This window comes from Columba livia, chromosome 8 (genome assembly GCF_036013475.1).
Source record: "Columba livia isolate bColLiv1 breed racing homer chromosome 8, bColLiv1.pat.W.v2, whole genome shotgun sequence".
Lineage (NCBI taxonomy): Eukaryota > Metazoa > Chordata > Aves > Columbiformes > Columbidae > Columba > Columba livia.
The window spans coordinates 5,653,014-5,673,177 of NC_088609.1; the positions used below are offsets into that span (position 1 = coordinate 5,653,014).

General features: G+C 47.6%; 1 protein-coding gene across 1 annotated transcript in view; it reads left to right on the top strand.

Moving 5' to 3' along the window:
• LAMC1 (laminin subunit gamma 1) overlaps positions 1-20,164 on the top strand; it is a 66,759-nt gene that overhangs the window by 33,701 nt on the left and 12,894 nt on the right. The window contains exons 2-13 of the mRNA XM_013372203.3: positions 7,062-7,366; positions 8,948-9,078; positions 10,503-10,669; positions 12,352-12,540; positions 14,456-14,573; positions 14,674-14,772; positions 14,877-15,013; positions 15,847-15,969; positions 16,057-16,246; positions 17,098-17,210; positions 18,475-18,696; positions 18,792-18,980. Coding sequence (XP_013227657.3) covers positions 7,062-7,366; positions 8,948-9,078; positions 10,503-10,669; positions 12,352-12,540; positions 14,456-14,573; positions 14,674-14,772; positions 14,877-15,013; positions 15,847-15,969; positions 16,057-16,246; positions 17,098-17,210; positions 18,475-18,696; positions 18,792-18,980 — 1,983 coding nt within the window. The remainder of the gene's footprint in view (positions 1-7,061; positions 7,367-8,947; positions 9,079-10,502; positions 10,670-12,351; positions 12,541-14,455; positions 14,574-14,673; positions 14,773-14,876; positions 15,014-15,846; positions 15,970-16,056; positions 16,247-17,097; positions 17,211-18,474; positions 18,697-18,791; positions 18,981-20,164) is intronic.

Genomic DNA, 20,164 nt, shown 5'->3' on the forward strand with positions numbered 1-20,164 from the left:
GGTCCCCCAGTGAGCTGGAATGGGTGGAAATTGCCACATTTAAAGGGCGGTTATTTGGTTATTAACCAAAATTGCTGTTGGTGGTGTTGTTACAGACTATCAGTGATGAAATGATGGTTATTTGGTAATTGTTGTGTGTTCTGCTAGGAATAAAGCACGAAATATGTCTTTTGTTTTTGGTCTTCTCTAGATAAGTAAATTTTTCAGAAAAATGTATATGTATAATCTTTTTTTTTCCTTGGATAAAGCCCCATTTTGTGGGGATGAGCAACCCCCTGCTTTTCTCTGCTCCTTCAGCTGGGGGAGTGAGTTGGTTTTACCCAAATACCTGTTGTGTACCTGCGGGTCACGGAGCAGCTTCTGGAAATCTGGTACAAGCCGATGAACTCTCCGAGGATCCCAACCCGCAGTATCTGTCTGGATATGTGAATGAAACGGAGCCCTCCCCAAAGTGGCCCATGGTGTCCTTGATCATCTGTGATCTGGCTGTGCTTGCCAAGTGTAAACTGCCTTTTTAAAACAAACTCTTTTTTTAATCATTTGTGCTGAAAAAGGACTTCGAGGCTTCCTGTGCAGATAGGACTTTTGTGTTGTGTGCGGGATCTTTTGAGTCCCTGGTGAATAAACACAGCTGGCTGTTTTTGGGAAATGGACTTAACATCTTTGCATCAAAGCTGTACAAATAAGGCAGCAAGCTGTACTGAATTATTAGACAACATTTTCTAACTTTTACACACTGCCTTAGGAGCGATCAAACGAAAAAACGCGTTTCTTACGAGGCCGCCTTCAGCCTGTGAAGGGGAAAATGAGTTTCCCCTTCTCCTCCCCGCAGTCCCCCTCTTTGGAAATATGACTAAAACAAGTAGCCTCGATGACTTATCAATGTTGGATTATCGTGCAATCATTTACTGGGCAGCCTTTTGCTGTCCGGGGCCGCCCACGCGCAGGAGTCAATGGTGCCTTTGTTCGGGAGCGCCGGAAGAATGCATGAGCTAATGGGGTGGTGGGAGTTTGCCGTTCACCCTGGGCTGTGCTCATTCCCCCGGTGTCCCAAACCCGTTTCCTTCCTCTGTCCCTGTCTTAGAAAAAGCAACACGTGTTTATATCTCTGTGGGGCTTTCTTAAAACCCCGTCTCTGGTGGAGCTCTGCATGCCAAAATCTTGGGTTTGGTGGAGCGTGGTTTGTGACGACGTTGCATTAAAACGTTGCAGACGTTTCTTGTTCGTGACTTACACTCTCTAGGCTCTTCAGATGAGGACAGAGAAATAAACCTGAGGTTTATTATTAGAATAATAGAATCATTTCAGTTGGAAGAGGCCCTCAGGATCATCAAGTCCAACCATAACCTAACTCTAGGACTAACCCATGTCCCTAAGAACCTTGTCTAAATGCCTTTTAAACCTCTCCAGGGATGGTGACTCCACCATTGCCCTGGGCGGTTTGTGTTCCCGTAAGGGCCACTACTCAGCATTTGGGAGCTCATCTATGCTCCTGCGTGGAGTTATTTCCCCAGTGAAAGTCATCAGAAAGTGAAAATCTTGCATCTTCTTCTTTTCAGACCCTGGATTCCATTTGCTTGCGCAATACCAGTGTTCTCGTCTTCTCCTCCTCCTCCACAAACATTCCCAGAAAAACTAGGCTGTAGTTGTAGCAGGCGTATGCTCCAGTACTACAATAATTTCTTGCTTTCTCTCACAAGTTTGGCTTTTTCATGCACATGTGATGCAAGCAACATAACTTACCGCTTATGTGTTTTGCAGGTGTTGGACTGTTGTTTAATCAAACTTTTTTTATTCCAAAAGAGCAAGTTGCTCAGGATGTTTCTCGCTCTCCTCCCTTCCTTATAAACACTGTCCTGCTCTGGTGCCCATCTGCATGCTGGAAAATCCTTTCCTGTTCCACGAGGTGGGTTAACTCTTTGTCCTTAAATGTTCCTCTCTCACCTACAGCCCCTGTGCTCCAGGAAAGAAGCCTCCAGGAGGGTTTCCAGAGTGGGAGGCTGAACAAAACACTGGAATAGCTGAGAACTTGGAGGAGTGGTTGACTCAAGAAGTAGTGATGAGCCTTGAGCAAGGTCTCGTGAACTCGCCGGCATCTGTCTACTGACATCAGTGTTTCCATCCCTTGAATTCATGTGAGGTTCCAGTGTTTATGCTGCCCTTTGCAGGTGCTGGTAGCGTAAGAGTGGAAGGTGCTGTCTCCTGCTATGGCCAGGAGCTCTTTAGTTTATTTGTTAGAGCAGAGTGTTCGTGTCTTGAAGCTGCAGAGTGAGTCTGTCTGCTCATAGCTGGTCCAGCACTGCGCTTGGTGTTGGAGAGGTTGGATGGTTCAAGATGAGCAGAGTTGTGGTTGGAGTAAGGGTGAGTGACATGGAGAACATTCCAGTCTTAGTAAACTGGGAAAGCTGGCCTTATTTCCTGGGAATGATGGGGAAACAGGTCAGACGAGAGCAGAAAGAGATGTCAGCAGTAGTTTGCTTGCTCTCTGTCAAAATGGAAATGAAATCCAACCAAAAAGTAATAAGCAGGCTGGTATTTTTTGCTGGTTTGTTTTCAATTCTTTTAACTTTCACTTACACAAATAGGTTGTCAACAAGTACCTGTGTGGAAAGCAAGCTGCCTTGAAACAGGAGCCAACCAAAAGAGAAACAGAGCGAAGTTTTAACCGTTTCATTACTGCTCAGTGAATTTTGCTGAAAACAAATCTGCAAAGCCTTGGTTCCTTTGCCCAGGACAACCTTCTTGGGTGGATTTTCCTCTTTGTTTTCCTGGGCAGCAAAACTCTGTGTCAGTATTTTAAAGCTCAGCGCTGGGAGGATGCACCAAGGGACCGCAGAAGGGGCAGCGCGGTTTCGTCCAGCGTGCAGGGGATGTGGGTGAACCGATAATGAAGGAGGCGAGAGCGTCCTCTGGGCTTATCTCATCCAGGCATCTGCTCACAATTCAGCGCTTGTAGTCGGCTGTGCCAGCTGGCGGGACCTTTTCCTGATGTAAATTATCCATCCATTCTGAGGGATCTGAACACAAGGAAGCCTTTTGTGTGTAGGAACAAATTCCTAACTTGGGGGGAAAAGGGAGGAGTTTCTAAAGATCTAAATAGCATTTGCTTACATTTCTCCAGTCTATCTTTATGGTTTTCAGCGTTGCGTGTTTCCTGATAGCCCTTGGGATACAGAGTTGGGTGATAACCCTGCTGAAGAAGGGCTTTACCTGCTGATGGCACCTGAGATCGGCCCAAAAAGTGTTCCCTGCATTGAACATCGCTGAACATTTCCAATGCTGCTGCCTCTGCAGGCATCCAGACTTGCTCACTGGTTGAATCTCTAATTGCAATACTGTGTTGAAGGCGTATGCTTGCTTACTTAAGAGGAAGATATTAGGGGCTTTCTACATCAGCCCAAATTATCAAAAGGGGCTGGTTATTTTGTCACCTTGTCTCTTGCTTCATGCCTCTGAAAAGATGCAGTTTAAAAACATGTGGCTTGTGATTTTGAGCTCTGGATGCTTTAAAGACGTGTCAGGTTGTGCTCCTGAGGTGCTGAGCTTGTGGTTGCCAATTACTGTGCGTCTTCTTTTTACTAATGAACTTTTGTATCAAACATCCAGAGTTCTTACTGCAAAATAGATCTGCCGCTTCTCAGTACGCAGACAGAAATCTTATCTGATACTTGACACTACCAGGCACTTCTAAGCCAAACTGAGACCAAAATAATTACCAGCTTCTAGGAACAGGAGAACAATAAACGTTTCATTTGGAAAACTAAATGTTAAAACTACCTTTCACCTGGTTATTGCTGTCACTGTTTCTCAGCATAACAGCAATACGTGTTTATTTAGCCCTACAAGAACTTGTAGGCTTGTTTTTGCTAGAAAAAGGCTCTGTGACTGTGAAGAGCCCTGCTAGCTGCCAGGCTGCTCAGCACAGCTTCTACGTTCGGTATGAACAGGGGGAAACCGCATTTCAACACTGTGTCAGCTGGTCCTGGGTAAACTCCGTTGTTCCGGCAGTATTTACCCACGGCAAGCTGATAGGGCGCTGGCATTGGGCCGCTCTGTGTGCATTAACTGCATTCCTCTTTAATGCCATTAACAGGATTTCTCAAGCAGTTACAGTGCCAGCTGAAAGAAATGGCTTTCACCTGGGTTGCTCGGTCGGGAGGGTTTTGAATGCATTTTCTTTGGCCGCATAAAACCGATGGAAAAAAAGGAGGGTCCTTTCTGTCTAGCACAAGGGGTTTCTATGGAAGGTGCTTTTTTGTGCCACCCCGAGTGCTGTTTGCACGTGTGGTGCCTTTAGCTGCGCTGGAATTTTTGCATGGAGCGGTAGGAGACCTTGTCAGGGAACAGGGGCCGTAATCCAGTTATACTGGAGAGGGGAAAAAAAATGAACTCATTATTTTTTGGGACACGCGGGCTGTGACCTGGCATTGCTGCTGGAGCAGAAAGTCGTGTGTGTGGAGTAAGAGCACGTGCCTGGCCTCTTCATTCCCAGGATTCTTTCGAAGCGTTTCCTCCCCAAAATCATCTGGATGAAGCCTGAACATAAGGTTTTTTGCTTCACGCTAGAGAAATGCAGTACTAGTAGGAGAGGACTAACCTCCCCAAGTTGAAGTAGCAGGGCGTTCTCTGCAATTCAGTTGACACAATTTAGTTGAATGATCTTTGTGCTGTTGGCTCTTTTTTAATTTCCCCCCCCTCCTTGACTCATGGAACAGCTGTCCTTGCCTGCTGTCTTCACTGTTACCAGTCGTCATAAAAATTGCCCAAAGAAATCCCACCAGGGCAGACTCTCAGCCTCATATTCTGCTTTATTTTAGCACGTAAGCTCGAAGAAAACTTTCCCATCAAGCTGATGACAGCGGTAACACTATGATAGTAGGTCTGGCTTTAGTTGCTGCCCATTCATGGTGTTGGTGAAGTTCTTGGACAGGCTGGCAAGCTGCAGGTTGCCACATCTACTAGAGGTTTCCTGCAGAAGAACGAGGAGGCGTTTGCTGCTGGAGCTCCCTGACTTTACTGGGAAAGCCAGGGAGTATATTCTGGGTTTGGACTAGCAAAGATCTTTATACATGTCTGGCCTGTGGGCTCATCTCAGATGTGTTCACCTGGAGCTCACGCCTTTCACCTCTGGAGCATCTTTGAGAAGAGACCATGTAGCTATGGGAAACCTGTGGGGGAGTGATTTATACACCTGATGTCTGCTGCCTGTCTCACATTGAGATTCATATTAAACCCACTTCCAACTAAAAGGAAACAGGGTTAATCATCTCCTGTGTTGGGCAGCGAGGGGAGGCTAAGACTGAGCTGCACTACGGTGTTAAATGTTGATCCTTTGGAGTTTCTAGCCGTTGTGGAAGCAGTTTGGCATTAGTGGTGTGATGGCTTCTCACTTGTCTTCCGCTTGTAAGAAGATCACATTAAATAACTTGACCCAAAACTACCAGAGAGAAAGTACTGCACAAGAGCCACAGATCAGGAATGTCTGCTTTCCAGTCTTGTGCTTGGCTCATCTGTAACCTCACACGTGATATAAATAGGAAAGGGGATTTTGTGGGAAGTATTGGGGGATTTGTGTCTGTACAAAGCCCCAGCTGTCTTGCATGTCACACACAGACAGTGTTCTTCGGTAGGTTGGGGTATCAGCAGATTTCTTTGCCTTTAAACACAGGATTGGTCTTATTTTTTTTATCCTTGCGGCACGTAGGTGTAAGTTTTTCGGGTGCTGGGTTGTCTGGGTTTTTTCCAGTATGTTGAATTCTGGACCCTCTGCTGTGCTTCTCCTGCTACTTTGGTGTTTCCAGCAGCCAGAAAGGACAAAAGGCTTTGGGTACGATGTACCTAATGGAGACTGGTCCCAGTCTAACGAGTGAGCATCACAGGAGCTAGAACTGTAATTTCTGACTCGAACCTGACCCATTCTCTCAGGTTTTGCACTTGTGCTCTGAGAGGCATGCTGGTGCCGCCTGGTCCTCTTTAACTTGAGAAGAGAGCCTGTCTTCAGCAGGTGCAAAGCCTCATGTTAAAATTTAACACGGTGGAGTTAATTAATTTTACAAGTTGAGGTTAAACCCGTGTGACTTAGGCAGAAATAACCTGTTTCTCAACTGGTTGAAACTGTTTTATTAGCTTTTACTTTTGGCTTGACGAAGAGACCACTGATGCCTGCAACCTCTGCTCAGAGTAGTGTTTGTCTTGGAGGCGGCAGGTGCGTAAAAGAGCGTGGCGGGGACTAAACGCCCGAGGTTTTGTTCCGGACAAGCCTCATGTTGTTTTAGCAAGTTCCCTACGTGTGCTGGGGTGTCCTGATTGTACCCAGCCTGCTTGCCGAGGTGCAGCAAGCACAGCTGACGTGCAGCTGTGAATCTCCTCCTGGGAACATGCCATGGGGATGGCAGAGGAAGGGGACTGAAGCCTGCTGGGGTGCTTTTCCCCAAACTGGAGTTTCTCAGGGGTCTTGGAGACTTTGATCATATGGTCTGCAAAACTTAAGCTTTGCTTTGTCTTGCCCTGGGGAATGAGTAGAAGAGGGTATCCTCACTGGTGGAGGAAAGGCTTCACGAGTAGTAGAAGGAGTTTGGGATGTTTTCTATTTAGGGAAGAGGCAGAGGTGCAAAACAGGCTCTGTGGTGTGACTCTAACCTCTCTAGTTAATATGGTTTCTCCCATACGTGTATTTGGAAGAAGTATTATCAAATGGTGTGGTTAGCTTGGACCTGGCCTTAGATACATTACACCAGTTTGTGTGTATCATCTCTTGGGGTAAGGGCACTGCTGGTGGTGTCTGCTGAAGAGAATTACAGCTTGTGAGATAAGTGTTTGGTTGCTCAGATGTCTGTAGGTCTGTTTATTTATCTACTCAGCCTGCCCTTGACTTCTGCCTTTGATTCCTTCACCTTCTTTTTGCTGGGAGATACAGTACGTAGGACTGGAGGAGATACTTCTGTTGCTGCTGGACAGTACTGGAGATGTTTCTTCCAAAGAGAGAGTTGCTGTGCAGCTCTGTCCATTCTTCCCATTTTAAATTGTAGTTTTTCCTCATGTTTGTCTTCTCATATCTGCAGGAAAGGCCTTTGACATCACATATGTGCGTCTGAAGTTCCACACCAGCCGGCCGGAGAGCTTTGCAATCTACAAACGCACCAGGGAAGACGGCCCGTGGGTACCTTACCAGTATTACAGCGGCTCCTGCGAGAGCACCTACCGCAAGGTCAACCGTGGCTTCATTCGGACTGGGGAGGACGAGCAGCAGGCGCTCTGCACGGATGAGTTCAGTGACATCTCCCCTCTCACCGGGGGCAACGTGGCCTTCTCAACGCTGGAGGGACGTCCCAGCGCCTATAACTTTGATAACAGTCCTGTGCTGCAGGTACGTGAGCAGGACTAAGTCAGCAGGGTAGCTGGCTGCACTAGAGATCCTATTTGTACTGAAAGGCCCTCGCACAGGTGAGTTGGGACGTACAATCCAAAGAGGTGCTTTTGAAGGAAGACGTGAACTTTCTTTATGGTACTAAAAAGCAAAAGCGGTGGCATTGAGGATGATTTGTCATGGAAGTCTTTAGAAGGTGGATGCGAATCTCTGCCTGCTTAGAAAGCAGCTGTGGGCATTTTGCTGTTGTTTCAGATATAAGGACAGAGGAATGTAAAACCTAAGTCAAATGAATATTTGAGGCATCTTCATGCATATTTTGAGCACAAATATTTAAGAAATGCATGATTCTTCTAAACAAATGAAGGGTTATTGGGAACACTAACCTGTTCTCTTACATGTGTGTTGGGCCAGGCGAGCTTGATTTTGTCCATAGTATTTGTTTTCTCTTACAAGCAGTTTGGTGAGGGGGTTCAGTTGGGGCTTTTCTTGTTAGCATTTGCAGTGCTGCTTGGGCACTGGTCAAGAGCATACTGGGAGTACCAGTTTGTCCAATTTACTCGCCACTTTGTGTATTCTGCTTGGTGACTTCTCTATTCCCCTGAAATGGAAAAGAACCTTGTTGGTGTAGCTGGCCCTTGCAGAGAACAGGATCTAATCATCAAGGTGAACAGAGAGATTTTGAATTAATGATAGGGCATATAATTTTCTGATAAGCTTCTCTTTTTGAGGAATAGAGACATGGCCACTGGTTTCCTATAAATATGTACAAACCTCTGGCATTGCTTTTCAGAACCTAAATGTGTATTTTGTGCTCAGCATTTCCGTGTGTTTATGTCAATGTTTGTAATTCAGTAAATCTTCTTATTGTACTGGTTAAGCAGTGACGCAGCTGCAACGCGGTTGTACATACAGGGATGGTTTTCTCCTTTTTTTTTATGGTGATTGAAGGAAAAGGGCATTTGCAAAAGCTGTAATAAAAACAAGGTGTGCTAACAACAGTCAGTGGCTGAAGGTGGTGTGAAATTTGGGGACAGGCTGCGTGTGCTGGCTGTTGCAGGAGGAGGGTAAGGTACTGTGGTGAAGATGCTGTGTAAATATTATGGAAAGCTCTTGTGTTCTAAGTTGGAGCTGCCTGTCTGTTTTATTTCCTCAGCCTCCCCCAGCCCCATTCGTCTGTGTCTTTTTGTCTGATGTACATCCGCAGATGAGCGTACCGTAAAGCTTTTCCCATTCATGCTGTATAGCTTTGTGGGAAAACTGCAGTCAGATAGATATGTACAATTAGTAAGCGTGTGTAATTGCCTGCACTGCACTTCTTGCTGCCCAGCTGAGAGCAGCCAAGAGACAAAGAGGCACTGAGAGGTACCTGGGGAGGAGCAGGGTCCAAAACCACATCCGAACCAAGAGGATGGGTTGTAAGGTCTCTTGTGCTTCTGCGGTGCAGAGGAGATATTGATGAGGAAGGAACTTGCTGACTGATGAATGACTTTGTAAATACACCTGCTAATGACCTGGCACTGATACGCTCTTGAGGGGGACATTTGATGTTTAATCTGATGGGATTTCTCTCTGCTCTAGGAATGGGTGACGGCCACAGATATTAGAGTGACCCTCAATCGTCTGAACACGTTTGGAGACGAAGTTTTCAATGACCCAAAAGTTCTCAAGTCTTACTACTATGCGATTTCTGATTTTGCTGTGGGTGGTAGGTGAGTAGACAATAAACCTCTGTACTTATTTAAAGCTGTTGGTCAGGATTACTAGAGTGCTTTAAAAATTGTGATTATACTCACATGGTACCATTAGGCTCTGGTCTTTATTGACTGTCCTACACCAAAAATGCAGCAGAATTAATCTTATGAAGCTTGCAAATACTGTGTATAATCTCTTGTGGCTACAATTTCAGGCAGACAGAGATAAAGTGTACTTTTTTCCTTGATTAGTTCAAATGTCAAGTGATGTGGGATGGCAGAGGGTGAAAAGACTGACAAAAATGTAAAACAAAAGGAAAAAAAAAGCACACAACTATTTTCTACTGTGCTCTTGTGTGGTTTTTAATGTGTTATTAATTGTTTTCTGCCTACATCTGTGGCTTAGAATAACAGTAAGTAGAAAATTTCAACGTCTCTGCTTCACATGTATTTTGGGAGTGATCTTCTCTGAAGATCTGATGCATCGGACAGTACCCTCGTTGTACGTTCTTTTTGCCAGAGCATATTGTAGGATACTTGAATATTTTGCTGGTGATAAAACGTTTTGATAAACGGAGCTGAGGCCAGTGCAGCGCGTTGGGCTGTTGGTACAGTGTGTTGGGCTGCGGGGAGCAGTCCTGAGACCAGGATTTGACAACATGGGGATTTGCAGTGGCTGCACCACTGGTCTGTGTAGGTCCCTGGGCTTCTGTATTAGTCACCTTTGTGCTATTTAAATTTTACTGATACAAGCACATGGCTGTGCCTTTTCCTGAGGTGAGAGAAGCTGCAGAGAATATACTGACCTAAAGCCAACAAAATCTTTGCTTCTCCTACTCAGCATATTCTGTTTTAGTGACAGATTGTGAAGGAGTTGGTTAATGTTCTCATGTTTCTAAATGCCTACCTTGAGCTTGCTATGCCTGTTTATTTTGGGGAATGGTTTGGGTTGAAGGGCACTTCCCAGCTCCCCAGTGCCACCCAGGGACATCTTCACCAGCTCAGGTTGCTCAGACCCCCATCCAGCCTGGCCTGGGATGTCTCCAGGGATGGTTCATCTACCGCCTCTCTGGGCAACCTGGGCCAGGCTTTCACCACCCTCAGGGGCAACAATTTCTTCTTCATGTCCAATCTAAACCTGCCCTCTTTCAGTTTAAAATCATTACTTGTTGTCCTGTCACTACAGGCACTGGTAAAAAGTCTCTGTCTATCTTTCTGGTAAACCCCCTTTATGTACTGAAAGACCTCAGAAATTCTCTCTGGATCCTCCTCTTCTCCAGGCTGAACAACAGCATTTGTGGTCTCACTTCCATTGCGATCATGTGCCTTCGAATTTGTCTCATCTCATATTTTCACATCCTGGGTTTTGCTTTTGGGATTGCTCTGCGAGTGACCTAGATCCTTGGAGTTTCAATACCTGTTCCTTGTCTCTTGTTAACCAGATGTAAATGTAACGGCCACGCCAGTGAGTGTGTGAAGAACGACCTTGGGAAGCTGGTCTGCAACTGCAAACACAACACCTTTGGGGTCGACTGTGAAAAGTGTCTCCCTTTCTTCAACGACCGTCCGTGGAGGAGAGCGACGGCAGAGAGTGCCAATGAGTGCTTGCGTATGTACAGCCACACTTGACAGGAACAGCTTTATTGGCATCCAGAAGCTGTCTCTGCACGGTTTGAAGTTGTCTCACTTGCAGGCAGCCAGGGTTAAGCACAGTTCTGGTGTTTTTCAAGCAGAGATTTTGTGGGACTGATGGTCATTCCAGTCCCATCCTATAAGAGCTTTCTGGTAGATCCCTAGAAAGGGGCATCTCCATTCTGGAGAAGGATGGGAGTCACCTTTAGGAAAGAGGTGTGCTGCCAAAATGTATGGGCTTGTGCTTTATAGGACCCATTGGGGAAAAAAAAAATGTATTTAGTATGCTGGAGCATAATTGCCTTTTACAACACTCCTCATTTAGCATCTGCTGACTTCCTGTTGTATTTGGGTTATTAGTTTTAACAGTTACTTGTGGGCTATCTCGTCCAATTTGGACACTGTTGCAAGAGTTCTGGGCTGCAAACGCGGATCTCTGTGACCGAACGCCAGTTTATTTTGATTGGTTTTGCGTTGCAGACCACAGCTCCTGGTAGTTTACTTTATAGGGAAGCTTTTTAGACAGAAAAGTGTTCTTCATGTCTGACCTCTGTGTGTGTTGATCAATCCTAGCGGTCTGGTCAATGGTGAAACCTGGATCTCCTGCTCCCTGGACAGATTTGTAATCTGTCCATATCCAGGGGAGAAACTCTCCTTGCAGCAGGGAGTCAGCCCTTGCCATTATCTTCTCGTGCTTGTTTGCATGACTGTGATCGGTGTTGCTGTGTAGGAGGGTGGCATTTTGGCTGCAAGCGGCAGCCCAGTGTGGAAGTGAGTGGGGTAGAAAATGCTGGTTTTCTTCTGGATGTAGGTGAGAGTGGTCTGGAGGAGACTGTTCCATCGTTACAGCCTTGCTTCCCCTGTTTTGGTTGGAAAAGATGCCTCAAGGTCATTGAGTCCAACCATAACCCACTCCTGGCACTGCCCCATGTCCCTGAGAACCTCATCTCCATCTGTTCAACCCCTCCAGGAATGGTGGCTCCACCACTGCCCTGGGCAGCCTGTTCCAACGCCCGACAGCCCTTTGGGGAAGAAATTATTCCCAAGATCCAACCTCCACCTCCCCTGGCGCAACTTGAGGCCATTTCCTCTGGTCCTGGCGCTTGTTCCTGGGGAGCAGAGCCCGACCCGCCCTGGCTCCAAGCTCCTTTCAGGAGCTTTCAGAGCTCTCAGAGATCAGAAGGTCTCCCCTCAGCTCCTGTTCTCCAGGCTGAACCCTCCAGGTCCCTCAGCCGCTCCCATCACACTTGTGCTCCAGCCCCTCACCAGCTCCGTTCCCTTCTCTCAACTCGCTCCAGCACCTCAAGGGCTTTCTTGGCGTGAGGGACACAAAACTGACCCCAGGATTGGCAGTTTGATCTCCCCAGTGCCCAGCACAGGGACGGTCACTGCCCTGGGCCTGCTGGCCACACCAGTGCTGGTACCAGGCAGGATACTGGTGGCCCCTTGGCCACCTGGGCACACGCTGGCTCATGTCCAGCCACTGTCACCAGCACCCCCAGGTTCATTTCATTTCCAGCTGCTCTTCCCCAAGCCCGGAGCATTCACGGGGTTGTTGCAACCCAAGCGCAGGACCTGGCTATGCTTTGCGTGGTGGGTTTTGTGGTGGGGGCGCCTGTCTGGACACATCATTCACCAACAGAACCCTTGTCCCTGCAGCTTGCGACTGCAACGGGAGGTCACAGGAGTGCTACTTCGACCCCGAGCTGTACCGCTCCACGGGCCACGGGGGCCACTGCTCGGGCTGCTCGGGGAACACGGCCGGCGCGCACTGCGAGCGCTGCAGGGACAGCTTCTATCGCCTGGGCAGCGAGGAGGAGTGTCTGCCCTGCAGCTGCAACCCTGTCGGTAAGTAGTGCCAGCAAACGGTTCTGCTTGCAAACTTCCCTGCGCAAAAGCCAGCTCTTCTCTCAGTTGTGCAGCTGGTTGCAAACTACAGGGTAAAAAGAGGGTTTTTTGTTTTTCTTTCCTTTTTTCTTTTCCTCCGTACTAAACGCTTATTAGGTTGTGTTTTAGCTTAAATTATCCTTGGATCGAATTGGGATTACAGTGACGGGGGCAGATCGTTCACCCATGTGGCGTTTACTCCTTCAACTATGTTCTGAAATAGATATTTTCATTTTTTATGTTTTTGTCCCGCTGCATGTGTTACCCTGGACACTCCCAGCACTGAAGAACTCATTTAAATTCTTAATAAACAAGATGATGTGAGCGGATATTTCTGGAAGTTGGCCACACTGAGGAATTGTAGTGAACTTTAGCCACATCAGTTTCTCCTACTGAGTGTCCAAGCACTATAAATACAAACCAGTGAAACCTTAAGCATAAAAGGGGGTGGGGGTGGAAAGAAAAACGAAGTTTACTCAAAATATGGAGTTAAACTCCTGTAAAAAAAATAAATGAAGAAAAATATCCTGGCAAGAGAACAAATCTCTTGTCCTGAAGGGAACCACTTGACCTGTATGGAGTGATCCCATAATTACACCAACCCACAGCAAATAAGGGGCAAGGAGACAAAAGGGTAACAGATAATAAGATATGATGTGAGGTTCCAAAATAGAGTAGCTGGAATAAGTAATTGCTTGCAGCATGCCCTAAAAGCAGCCAGGGAGAGGTCTGCCAGGCTATGTCTCCTCTCTAATTTGGTCGGAGAGTTGAACAGTTGTGAAATTTTTGACCAAGAAAGGCCTCTTTCTCTCTCCGTCTGCTTTCCCAGGTCCTCGTGTCAGACCTTATTTTAAGAGGGGTCTTTAAGGATAGTTTTCAAAGGGCTTTATAACTCAGCCATCAGCTTGTATCCTATGGCATACCAGCACCCAGAGTGTATTGGATGCCCCTGGTTTGGTTTAAGGTTGCTGATTTTTTTCCAAATACTGTTGTTTTCCTAAATAACCATAAGTGGGACTGCAAAGAGGATTTGAACTTTGGCTGTATATGGTAAAGGTTCTGTGAGCTCTTCTGTCCTGTCCAGCCAAATCATCGTATAACTCTTCACTTTGCTATAATCTTCTGGTGTGGATTGAAGTGGAAAGAAGCAACTATTTCTGTATATTAAAATAATTTTTTCCTGGTAATTAACTCTCACAGTGCTGACAACTCCTAGGCTGCTAGCTATGCTGGTGCTTGGGAGAGAGCATTTTGTCTGCCTTGGATTAAAGAAACCTGCTGCTGCTTTTTGTGCAAGTCTGCTTGAACAGAGCAGTACTGAGGAACATGTCCTGCCAGAAAATGAGAGTTTTGCTGAAAAGGGTTGATAGTGACACACGCAGCCTCGCTCCGAGGAGGTGGTTTGGTCTTTAAATCCAACTTGGGAATCAAGAGAGGAAATTGGAGCGTGAAAGGGAGAGGTCAGGTTATCCCCCGGCAAAGGGGGAGATGGTGATTAGAAGGAACACACGGGGTTCAGGGAATAAAATCTCAGAAATGGTGCATTTCAGGGTAAAACAGGCATGGAATTAAAGATGTTACATGCAAAGGTAACACTGAAGTTGAAACAGGAATAAGGACAACAACTGGAAGTTAAAATTATATTTATTTATAAAAAGGGTGGTTGGTAGGAATAATTAAAGCTGAATATAGTTTGGGAGACTAGGTAAGGATTCATCTCTCTAGAGGTGCCAGGGGAAACATCCCTGTGAACTAGAGGCAGTCTCTAGGTAAGCTTGAAGCTGTGCTCCCTGCTTTCTTTTCTTGCTGATTTTGTAGAGCTGCGGGCTGGCAGACCGGGCTGGTTTTGAGGTGCCTATTCCCTCTGTCCCTGCAGGCTCCCTCAGCACCCAGTGTGACAGCTACGGCCAGTGCAGCTGCAAACCTGGCGTGATGGGCGAGAAGTGTGACCGCTGCCAGCCAGGCTTCCACTCCCTCTCCGAAGCTGGGTGCAGGTAAGGGGGACTGCTGCTCTCTAAAAGAAAAAACAGGTGCCTTTTTAAAGTTTTCTCTGCCTGTCTCTGAATGAGTTGTCCTCTTTCCTGGCTCCTTCAGGCCGTGTTCCTGCGATCTGGCCGGCAGCACCGGTGAGTGCAATGTCGAGACGGGACGGTGTGCATGCAAGGACAATGTCGAAGGCTTCCACTGCGAGAGGTGAGGTTCTCTTCCTGTGGCTTCGTTTCAATAATGAGAAGCATTTGAGCGATGGCCTGAGGTAAGCATTGAGGAAATTAATTCTCTTTCCTTCGCTTCTTCAGATGCAAACCTGGATTCTTTCATCTGGATTCGTCCAATCCAAGAGGCTGTACCCCCTGCTTCTGTTTTGGACACTCTTCAGTCTGCACTAGTGCTGTTGGTTACAGTATCTACAGCATCACCTCCAACTTCCAGTTTGGTAAAGTCGAGCCTTCTTTTATATCTCAAATCAGGCTGTAGACTCAAGTCAGAAGCGATTAAAAAAAAATGCTCCTTCCTGTCTATGCAAGACCACAAACCTTGGGCAGGCAGGTCCAGGATCCCTCTTTTGGAAGTGTTGCGTTACTGCTGAAGTTATGGGGAGCTTCCCAGTCTGCAGCTCGTTTGTTCAGCCAGGGAGGAATGAATTAACATGCACCATACAGGTTCAAGCAGGAATTGTAAACGTAAATCTTTTATAGCTTGAGAGAGGTGCTGGCAAGGGCATTTTCTCAAGTTTAGAACCAAATCAGGAGTTCCTGATCAAGAGGGTTATAATTGCTTTATATTTGGGGTTTACATGGCTCTTAGTAAAACACAGTTGTATTTCCGATGAGTCTGTAAGCTCAGGAGACATCTTTTTTTTTTTATACTGTCTGTTTCCTGGATATGCATGTTTTCATGCTGTGTAGTCTGAAAAGAATGTCTTTTTAATTAAAAAGTTCCTCTGGAGAACAGTGAGTATGAAGTTTGAAACTTGCATCAGGTTGCAGGGGACTGCAGGTTTTCCCATCCCTGCTTAAGTCCTTTGGAAAACAAGATTTTGAACAAGTAGCTGTTGTAGGGTTCAAGTCAGCACTTGAGCTAGGGGCTTAAATTGGAAAGATGATGATTGCTATCAATGTTCTTCTGCACATCTACTTTCTAAAGTCTGTTAGTGCTGGTGTACAGACTATAAATTAGTTATATAGGAGCGGGAAGTGTGTGCAAAGCTGCGTCTTCAAAGGGTGTTAATTCTTGCATGTTTGATTTTTTTGTTTGTTTGTTTTCCAGGAGAGGACGAGTGGCGTGCTGAGCAGCGCGATGGCTCTGAAGTCTCGCTCCAGTGGAGTGCAGAGACCCAGGATATCTCTGTTATCTCGGACACCTATTTCCCCATGTATTTTGTTGCACCACGTAGGTCATTTGAGAATTGAGGTTTTCTGTGCTGCGGGTGCCCTTTCTGTTCTGTCCCTGAACTCTAAGGGTTTCTTCCTCTTTCAGGCAAGTTCTTGGGCAACCAGGTTTTGAGTTATGGACAGAACCTGACCTTCTCCTTCCGTGTGGACAGACGGGACACGCGCCTCTCTGCAGAGGACCTGGTGTTGGAAGGGGCTGGGCTGAGGGTGTCTGTGCCGCTCATTGCCCAGGGCAACCCCTACCCCAGCGAGAACGTGCTGACCTACACCTTCAGGTGAGAATCACAGAGTGGCTGGAATTGCAAGGGACCTCTGGAGATCTTCTAGTCCAACACAGCTGCTAACACATGGTCACCAGAGCAGATCACACAGGGTCGCATCCAGGCGGGTTTGAATGTCTGCAGAGGAGGAGGCTCCACAACCTCTCTGGGCAGCCTGTTCCAGGCTCTGGCACCTCACAGGAAAGAAGTTTCTCCTCTTATTTAGATGGAACCTCCTGTGTTGCAGTCTGTGCTTGTTGCCCCTCATCCTGTCGTTGGGCACCACTGAAAGGAGTCTGGTCCATCCTCTTGACACCCACCCTTGAGATATTTATCAGCATTGATAAGATCCCATCTCAGCCTTCTCCAGGCTGAACAGCCCCAGCTCTTTCCTCATAAGAAAGATGCTCCAGACCCTTCATCATCTTCATAACCCTCCACTGGACTCTCCCTCCAGTAATTCCTTGTCCTTCTTAAACTGGGGAGCCCAGAACTGGACACAACTCCAGATGCGGCCTCACCAGGGCAGAGTAGAGGGGGCAGAGAACCTCTCTCGACCTCCTGGCCACACGCATTTGCCTTCTTGGCCACAAGGCACGTTGCTGACTCTCCAGGCACGGTGGGGGCAGCTGGGACCCAGCTTGCGGTGCCTCTGCCCTCTTAGCCCTTGAGAAAACAAACAGCATTAATTTTAGCTTGGAAGAACGGTCTTATCAGGTTAATTTGGAGCTCGCTGTCTAGCAGCATTGCGTAAGTGTATGTGAAGTATGTTGCAATAGCATACCACTGCTGGAAAGGGTGCGCTGAAAGGGCGCAGCTGTTAGCATCGGGAAGCTTTGCCGATGGTGTGTGGCTCTTCTCCGTAGGCTTCACGAGGCCACAGATTACCCATGGAGGCCTGCTCTTACGGCATTTGACTTCCAGAAGCTTCTCCACAACTTGACTTCCATCAAGATCCGCGGGACGTACAGCGAGAGAAGTAAGTTGCTGGGCAGAGCCATTCGTCTAAGGGCTTGGGTTGCTTTATTGTTGGACCGAGTCATAAATAGCTATGACAGGTTATTTGGCAAACCCACACTGTTTGCTTTTCACCTGATGTTCCAGTATAACAGCTTCTCCTGGAGAGGAGTTGGGGAAGAAAAGGTGCCGCCTTTGAGAGTTTGGGAGCTCAGCACCCATCACCTTCTGATTCTTTGCTTCTAAACATGGGAGTTTTGTTGTGTTGCACACCCATTGACTTCCAGATTGGGAGAAATATGTAGCACAGAGTCCTGAAGGACATGGTGGGATAGATGTAGGGAGTTTATAACATTTGGTCTCAGTTTCTGCTACACTGGGAATAGCTACATCCCATCTCCTCCTCTTACCTTGGCACGACAGATGGGAAGGACAAGGTCTTGAAAGTGCTGCCTGTGCTGAACCCTCTTCTTAATGAGGGTTCATTAAAATTGGTTACGAATTAGGAGCAAAACTATCTGGGTCCTTGGGTATTGTGATGTGAAGAGGAAATTTTGCGGAAAGATGCAAAGGGATGAACTTGCATTTGGGGAAGGTGGGAAGAAGGTGGAAGTGTTTTCTGTAGAGGTGACTCAGAAAGAAGAACGCAGGGTTGTGAAATGGAGGGGAGGAAAGGTGCGGAGCGAGCTGTCCCCTGCGTGCTGTAGCTGCTGCTAAGATGTGGGAGCTGGGACTCTACTCGGTGCTCCAGAGCTGCTGAAGTGGTACAAACACTCTGCCGTGAGTTAAAAACCGGCTGTGTTGTGTCTGGGCTCTGTTCTGCTCCGGGGAAGGGGCAGGGAACAGAGGGGCAGCGCTCAGATGCCAGATGAAGGAACGGCTTGGGAGGAATACCTGAAGAATTTGCCCAAGGCACGGTTTGCGAATGCTGTGTTAGAGACAGGGTATTAAAGTCGCTGGAGAGATGGTCTGTCCTCCCTAAAAAGACGGGAATTGGTTTTGGTATTTTATTTGGAAATGGAAACCACATGCATGCAAAGTTTAACTTATTTTAACTGACTGTACTTGCTCACATGCTGTTCTCAGCATCCTCCTCTGTGCTGTCATTCTACATGAGCTATATTGCATCTTTTCTCACGTGTCTTCCTGGAGGATTTTGCTCCTTGATTCACCTTACCAGCTGCAAGCACCCGCCTGTCCATCTCTTGCACTGTTCAGATGTGTGTTTGGTGAAGCACTGAGAGCCTTTGTGTTTAAAAAGCGTTTCTCCTCTTGGTGCTTTCTAGGTGCTGGCCACCTGGATGACGTTACCATCACGAGTGCTCGCCCCGGGCCCGGTGTGCCCGTGGCCTGGGTGGAGAGCTGCTCCTGCCCAGCGGGATACGAGGGGCAGTTCTGCGAGCGCTGCTCCTCTGGATTCCGGCGAGAGACACCAAGCCTGGGGCCCTACAGCCCCTGCGTGCCCTGCGCTTGCAACGGGCACAGCGAGACCTGCGAGCCCGAGACGGGTAAGAGTGGCTGACAGAACAGGGAGCAGCAAGAAGGCATTGTTCTCTTCCTGCATTGGACGATGAAGCAAAAACCACGTGCTCCTCTCTTCCAGGCGTGTGCAATTGCAGGGATAACACGGCGGGGTCTCACTGTGAGAAGTGCAGCGATGGGTATTACGGAGACGCGACAGCGGGCACAGCGTCAGACTGCCAGCCCTGTCCGTGCCCCGGCGGCTCGAGCTGTGCCGTCGTGCCCCGCACCAAGGAGGTTGTGTGCACCAGCTGCCAGGCTGGCACTACAGGTGGGTTCCTCCACAAAGTCTTTTTTTTTTAAATTTTTTTCTACACCCCACATGCCTGTGGAAATGTCTCCCACCAGTTCTGGGGCTGTGAGAAGCACAGAAAACTGCTCTGTCTTCTGGTTCAAATGCTTCTCCCTTTGGCACTGGTGAGGCCGCATATCGAATACTGTGTTCAGTTTTGGTGCCCTCATCATAAGAAGGACATTGAAGTATTGGAGAGAGTGCCAAGGAGGTGACGAAGCTGGGGAAGGGTCTGGAGCACAAGTTTGATGAGGAGCAGTTGAGGGACCTGGGGGGTTCAGCTGGGTTTGCAGCCAAACTGCCAATCCTGGGGGCAATCCTAGGCCCCTCACACCAAGAAAGCCCTTGAGGTGCTGGAGCGAGTTGAGAGAAGGGAACGGAGCTGGTGAGGGGCTGGAGCACAAGTGTGATGGGAGCGGCTGAGGGACCTGGGGGGTTCAGCTGGAGAACAGGAGCTGAGGGGAGACCTTCTGATCTCTGAACTGCCTGAAAGGAGCTTGGAGCATGGAGTGGGTTGGTCTCTTCTCCCAGATAACAAGTGATAGAACAATAGCAAATGGCCTTAAGTTGCACCAAGGGAGGTTTAGATTGGATAGTAGGAAATAATTCTTCCCAGAAAGGGTTGTCAGGCATTGGAACAGGCTGCCCAGGGCAGTGGTGGAGTCACCATCCCTGGAGGGGTTTAAAAGGCATTTAGATGAGGTTCTTAGGGACATGGGTTAGTGCTAGAGTTAGGTTATGGTTGGACTCGATGATTCTATGAATCCTCAGCCCTGTTTTCTGTCCTGTGCGGGGCTCAGGGCTCCCCATGTTCTTTGTGCCCATCTCTCGAGAACAAAAGGGAAACAAAGGCTTAATCCGTGTGGAGTCGGAACGTTTCTATGCTACACAGGTGAGCTGTGCTGACTTCTCACAGAGCTCTGTTAGTTGCACAGCATTGGGCAGAAAATAGCACAGATTTAAAAGAGCCAGGAAGGTGGGTCAGAGTGAAATAAAATTAGAAAATGCTGTTTGCCAGGCAGAGACGCTGCAGGAAGCTTGCCAGGGAGGGCCAGTGCCCTCCCTAGGAAAAGCAGGAGGGCTGCAGTGACTCACCAACACTGCCCAAAAAATAGAAGACCAAATTTATGCCCAGCGTTTTTGAAGAGAAATATGTGAACGAG